This window comes from Papaver somniferum, unplaced genomic scaffold (assembly GCF_003573695.1).
Source record: "Papaver somniferum cultivar HN1 unplaced genomic scaffold, ASM357369v1 unplaced-scaffold_54, whole genome shotgun sequence".
Taxonomy (NCBI): domain Eukaryota; kingdom Viridiplantae; phylum Streptophyta; class Magnoliopsida; order Ranunculales; family Papaveraceae; genus Papaver; species Papaver somniferum.
The window spans coordinates 164773-171409 of record NW_020648082.1 but is presented as its reverse complement, the minus strand read 5'-3'; the positions used below and the strand labels follow the sequence as shown (position 1 = coordinate 171409).

Here is a 6637-nt window from a genome sequence, read left to right as displayed (position 1 = left end):
TTTTTAGGTTTTTAATTTTAGGGTTATTTGATTAAATAATAGGATTAATTAGTGTAGGTGTACTAAAGTAACTTCACCCATTTTGACCTCCCCTTAATAAGGGCACTATAAATATGGGTATACCCAATCAAGTCCGGATTAATTACTAACTACTTTAATTAATTAATTAATTAATTAATACTGCTTCACAATTTTACCATCAGCTTTTGCTGTAATCATGGTCATAGAGTTGTACTCTTTAACAGAAAAATAGCAAGGAAAAAAAAACAGTATAATAAAAATTTTGAGATGGACCAGAAAAGACAAAAACTACAAAAGCCTAAAAAGATGTTAGCATAGCCATAGCTATACCTGCACTGTGTGTTTTGGTAGTTGTTAACTTGCATGCAATAAGCAAAATTTTGAAAGAAGAAACAAAACAAAAGTCCTTTTTGTACCATTTTCACTTAAAATATATATGTTTGAAAGGTCATGTACATGTGAAAGTATTGCGTTATCAAATCTAGACAATTCAGATACTACAGGACTGTTGCTCGGATAAAGCAACTGTTTTATTGCCATTTTGGTGATTTAGAGAGAGCTAGATAAGCAGTGTTTCAGCACTATATATGAGATCAAAGTTTGTTTTTTCAGTACTGGTGGTAGATATGTAGCTAGAGAGAAAAGACACTCCAAACGCATCATATATGGAAAAAGAGAGAAATAGTTGATTAATAAGAGGTTACATGATAAGACCAGTAGATTTATCAATATCACTTTGATCAGTCTGGTTGATATTTGATTTGTCTACTGACAAAACTACTTACGCTGTTACCATACATAATGTTTTTTAACTATAATAATTAAGAAGATTCAAAAAGGGGAAATGATCCTTAGCTTGATATGCCATATGATCATCATTAATTTTGCTAGACATGATTGAGAGAAAAAGACACTACTTGCTAGAAGAAACCGAATCAAATCGTCGATTTTGAATATCAAAATAATGTGCACATAATTAAGTATATGTATGATCATCTTGATATAACATTCTTAAGGCTTTTCTGTTCTCATCTTGATAGACTATAGAGGAAGCCCTAGAATTGACTGATGTGCACAGTCTAACTATACTCACGTTTTAGCCAAACCGGAGTCCAAACACATTTTGTGCCTCAGAACGTGTAGTGCTTTCTACATTACAAAGTTCCTTCTATCCCAAGAGTTATTTTCAGGTCCAACTCATTTTGGCAGCCGAGTTGACCAGCAAATATTACGGTGTGTGGTCTCATCCAAGAATGATCAAGAAATGTTGGTGAAACCCCACTACTACACTCTCTCAACTTACTTTATCAATATCTCTATCTACTTGAGAACCAAAACCCTAGTAAGTGAAAAAACGGCAGCAGATGTACTCTTTCTTTTGAAGATCTTTTGCTAATGGCGACATCGGTTTTACTTAGATTACGTTTGGCTTCAGTAAACTCAACTGATCTAGTTACAAGATGTGTAAGTTGATTACAGAACCAGAATCATCTTTTATTTGTTTATTTTTTTTTAGATCAGAGAATGGAGAAGAACATCTTAAGACTGGCATGGATGTTTTAGTAGCAACATAATACTCGGCATCTTCTATCATTTTCTTGGCTGGAACTTGGGTCATTAAAGGCTTGCTTGTTTTTTGCTTCTTAATAGACTGCACATAGTTGTTTTTGAGTGGTCATTCTTATCATAATAACTTTGTTGAGCATGTATGATTGAATTGTTCTCTTTACAAACCAAAAATCATACACAGCGAAATTCAGAAACTTTGTTGAGCATGTATGACTTTGAAAAGACTTGACTAAGTTGAGAATGGAGATTAGGCACTGAATCAAAGAAATTGATGGTGTTTTTGTTTATGCGATGGAGAAAACTAATCAATTCGTGTAATTTTAGTTTGTTGTTGGTTGTATTTTGCTCTTCTCTTGGTCCTTGTTATTCATGATAATCATCTAGGTACTTACTTTCCTTCATTTTGCAGCTGCCTGGTGCAACACCAAGAAGAAATACTCCATTAATTCAGAAATGGGGGAATTTAGCTAGATTATTCAGGTTTGTGTGGTTCTTTTTGGTTTTATGTGATGAATTAATTTCCTGTTGTCAACTGATTTTGCTAGTACGTTATGTTTTTGTACAGCTCAAAACCAAAACCTCTTGGTGATGATAGTGATGTAATTGGAGTGATGGAGGGGAAGGTAATTTTAATCTTTTGCAAGTGGTTTGATTTTAAAGTTAGCCATAATATGTTGTATCCTTGTATTGTAAAGCTGTCGTTTACATTTGGTTGTATTGGATGCAGAAGATTTGTACAGCAGCTGACAATCAGACTCAAGGTGAGATAGCTCCTGACATCAAGTTACTAGCAGAATTCAGAGCTATGGGTTTCTCCCCTGCACCTGCCAAAACCATGATGGCTGGAAAAGAGCAGCAGAATACCATAAAATTGTCTGGAGGTCTTTTGGAAAGCTATATTGAGGACATGATTCCAGAGGCAATAATAGTGCATGAGAGATGGAGGGGTGCAGATGAATCAACCTACAGGTTTGGATGGTTCCTTTTGTTTTTATGTGATGAATGTGTTCCTTGTTATCCACTGATTATGCTAATTACTCAATATCGGGTTTCTGGCAGTTTAGCACCTTATTGTAATGAAGTCATTGGTATCGATCTAGGGACTATCAAGTCTTGTGTGTCGGTGATGCGAAATAATGTGCGTTTTGATTACTCCTCTGTCTTCATTCCTTATTCCTTTGAAAAAGTAACTTTTGTGTTTGAATAACGGTTGCTGGTGCATTTACAGATTCCAGAAGTTATTCGTAATTCAGATGGAGTACACAACATACCTTCCGTTGTTGCTTTCGGCCCGAAGGGAGAACTTTTGGTTGGTTTTCAAGCCAAGCATCAAGGTGTGACTAACCTGAGCAACACTATCTGTTATACAAAACGTATAATTGGTAGACGCTTCGATGACCCCAAGACACAAAAAGAGATGGACATGGTACCATACAAGATCATTAAAGCTCCAAATGGTGATGCTTGGGTTGAGGCTAATGGCCAGAAATACACACCCATTCAAATTGGTGCTTTTGTACTTACTAAGATGAAGGAGATAGCTGAGGCCTATCTTGGAAAGAGCGTCTCCAAAGCTGTCATTGCAGTTCCTGGTGGCTTCAGTCATCCACAAAGAAAAGCTACAATGGATGCAGGGAGACTTGCTGGTCTGGATGTACACAGAATCATCAATGAGACAAGTGCAGCTGCTCTTTCTTATGGGCTTAACACTAAGGATGGAATCATAGCAGTTATTGATCTTGGTGGTGGAACCTTCGATGTTTCGATCCTTGAGATTTGCAATAATGTTTTTGAGGTAAATAGATGACTGTTTCTGCAATGTGACTTGTTCTTATTTTCTTTGCTATACTTAACTAACTGGCTAATCTATGTAGGTTTCTGCTATATGACGCTAAATTCTTTGCTTTTTATCAACTGGTTAATCTATGCAGGTGAAAGCTACCAGTGGTGATACATTCTTCGGTGGAGTGGATTTTGACAGCACCCTATTGGAGTTCTTGGTCAGTGAGATCAAGAGAACTGACTCAATTGATTTGTCAAAGGATAGATTGGCTCTGCACAGGCTTAGAGAGGCAGCTGAGAAAGCTAAGATTGAACTGTCATCGATCTCCCAATCTGAGATCAACTTGCCTTTCATCACAGCTAATGCTTCAGGACCTAAGCACTTGAACATCACCTTGACAAGGCCGAAGCTTGAGTCGCTTTTCAATCATCTGATTCAAAGAACTCAGAATGCTTGCAGGGTCTGTTTGAAGGATGCTGGCGTGTCTGTGGAAGACATTCATGAGGTTCTTTGTGTAGGAGGCATGACACGAATGCCTCTAGTACAAGAAGCTGTTTCTGAGATATTTAGCAGCGCAAGCATAGTGGTGAGTCCTGATGATGCAGTTGCCATGGGTGCTGCCATTTATGGCGGCATCCATCATGGATATGTGAAAGATGTCCTCCTGTTAGAAATTACTGCCCGCTCCATTGCTGTTGAGAGCTTTAGTGGTGAAGTTACAACTTTGATTAACAAGAACAAATTCATTCCAACAACAATAAGTACAAGGGTTAGTTCCTGATCTCTATCTTTTTTTGCGTAATATTTTTTTTATTCAACTTAATATGTCAGTATTGTGTATTAACTTAATAGGGAGTATTGTGTCATGGTTGCAGTTTTCAACAGGTGATCACAATCAAACCCCAGTTATTCTACGCTTGATTGAAGGTGAAGATGTGGCTACAGATTTTGAACTGATTGGTGTGCCTTATGCACCTAAGGGGTTGCCTGTCATTGAAGTTAATTTAGGTTTAAATTCTGATGGCATGATTGATATATCTGCTAAGTCTACTCAATTTGGTAAAGAGGAAATATTAGGAGTTGAATTATCTGATGGTACACAGTCTGACAACAAAAGTAGGATGGTGATTAGAGAAGCAGAACAAGATATTGTACAGAAGTGCCCCACAGACATGAAAAGAAGTGCAGACTTTTTGTTGAAAAGATCTCCTAATGCTGTTGAGCCTTTTATAGTAGATTGGCGAACAGAGGGTGCAATCACTCCAGTCATGTGTCAAAAAAAAGTTGGTACCTGTTGGGCTTGTGCGGCCGTATCTGCAGTTGAAAGTAAGCACTTTCTTACTTATGGTCATCTAATCCCATTATCTGTCCAGCAAGTTGTCGATTGTGCAACTATAGATGGATGCAATGGATCAAATGACCACGTGGTATATAGGTTTATTAAGTTTCATGGGATTTGTTCGGCTGAAGATTATCCTTATGTTGCTAAGTCTCAGTCCTGTGAACTTGGAAAGAAATCAATAGTATGGATTAAGGGTTGTGTGTATGTTCCTGTAGAAGCTATGGAGATAATTAAGGCTGTCAGCAAACAGCCTTTATTTGCTTGCCTCACTCCAGAGTTTTCTAATCATTCAGACTACTACAACTATGGTGGAGGTCCGTATTATGGTGGAGACAAGAATGTACCTATAGACGTGAATCCTACTAGACATGCGGTTTGTATTGTGGGGCATGGAAATTATAAGGGGGAATTCTTTTTGATTTTGAAGGACTCGAAGGGAGATACTTGGGGTCATTCCGGGTACATGTATCTGGTCATTACTCCAGACTTGGCTAAACAAATCGAGTATGTTTCTTACCCAGTAATGTAATTGAAAGATTGAATTGAGTGTGTGTCTAATTATCCAGTAACGTAATTGAAAACCAAGGAGCGTACTAGGATTTGAATAGAGAATGGAGTTTTTTTTTTTGTGTGTGTGTCTTCCCAGTAATGTAATTGAAAGATTGAATTGCATCACTAGTCAAGAGATGCGGAAGAAGACCATAGCTAATCGAATTTGTTTTGAACAGTGAAATGTCACTGAAAATTATTAAGTGTTCGATTAGGGTGCTAAGATCAATTGTTTTTTTTGTGTGTTGTTTTTGGATTAATCTGAAATGGGAATTTGTTCTTTCTTAAATGTTCATAACCATTTAACTGAACAAGATTCATGTCATACATAACATTTGGGGTTCACTTGATAAATGAGTTAAAGCGAAACTAGACTGAAGTTGGTATAAATAAGGCTACGCCAATCGGGGTGCCATTTGAAACATGAAAGTACCCAACAAAAATCGTCTTCGAACACCTCCAGCTTATAAGACCACTGCACTGCTAATATAGAAGCCTTCGATTCATTCTCCAAATGAATCAATCGCATGCCCTTTTGATTTCCAGGTGCTAGCAATTTCCCTGTCACAAGCACAATTGTATTGAAACAATTAAAACAAACAACACAAGGACTCAAGAGTTGATCCAATTTTTTAAAAAGAGAACAACAAGCTACTGCTCTGAAAACCCATATTCATACACTCAACTTTAACATATAATATCAAGCGAACTTTTAGATCCTCGGCAACTCTTATGCATGTCTACAGCTTTAAGTGCAACATAAACGGATAATAAACACTGCTCTGCTTTTTGCATCAGCCGGTTTGTCAAGCAAGAGTTTTACATGGTGCGATCAAAATCAAAGACCAAAAACCAAAAAAAATAAAAACAAATTTAGGTTTAATCTACGCTACGGTGCACGAGTAAAATTTGGTCGCGCACACATTATATCCCCGCCCCATTCAAACTCACATTATATTCGCCTCTCATCATACTCACATTATACCTTCGCCCCATTTTACACTTGTTTTTGATTCAAAGCGTAACTATAATATTCGCCCAACCATCATACCGATTTTATACTTACGCCCCGTTATAAACGGGCATTATATCTACGTTCGGTATCAGGCATACTTTTAATATCTGTTCGACTAAATTTGGTTTTGATCCGTGTTCCAGACCAAATATGATCTGATATTTGATTTTAATCTGGTTTTTAGTTTTTATTTCGTTTGACTGCGTGTGGTTTCTGAACCAAAATGTTGGTTTTAATCGTCCATCGTAGATGCTCTAATAGTGCATTTTTAATTCTAGACCAACCGTGATTGTCTACTTCAACTAGAGACCCATTTAATGAATCATAAAATGACAATGTACGTCTTACCTCTTCCAAC

At 37.1% G+C, this 6637-nt stretch overlaps 1 protein-coding gene across 2 annotated transcripts; it reads left to right on the top strand.

The window, feature by feature from the left end:
• Positions 1 to 1340: 1340 nt before the first annotated feature.
• LOC113343095 (heat shock 70 kDa protein, mitochondrial-like) lies at positions 1341 to 5529 on the top strand. 2 transcript variants are annotated; one of them, XM_026587402.1, is made up of 8 exons: positions 1341 to 1485; positions 2000 to 2070; positions 2156 to 2213; positions 2321 to 2559; positions 2650 to 2728; positions 2819 to 3385; positions 3522 to 4142; positions 4249 to 5529. In XM_026587402.1, exons 1-8 carry the CDS (start codon positions 1417 to 1419, stop codon positions 5242 to 5244), a joined length of 2700 nt encoding a protein of 899 aa, XP_026443187.1. In that variant the 5' UTR covers positions 1341 to 1416; the 3' UTR covers positions 5245 to 5529. The 2 variants fall into 2 exon arrangements, with proteins under 2 accessions (XP_026443187.1, XP_026443186.1); XM_026587401.1 differs by having other exon boundaries at positions 2318 to 2559.
• The last annotated feature ends 1108 nt before the right edge of the window (positions 5530 to 6637 follow it).

Bases quoted from the DNA above. Each gene is read 5' to 3' on its own strand.
- LOC113343095 (XM_026587401.1), top strand. From the start codon at position 1,417: ATGGCGACATCGGTTTTACTTAGATTACGTTTGGCTTCAGTAAACTCA. The intron at 1,486-1,999 runs GTAAGTTGATTA...TTCATTTTGCAG, and splicing joins CTGATCTAGTTACAAGATGT to CTGCCTGGTGCAACACCAAG. The intron at 2,214-2,317 runs GTAATTTTAATC...TATTGGATGCAG, and splicing joins TTGGAGTGATGGAGGGGAAG to AAGATTTGTACAGCAGCTGA.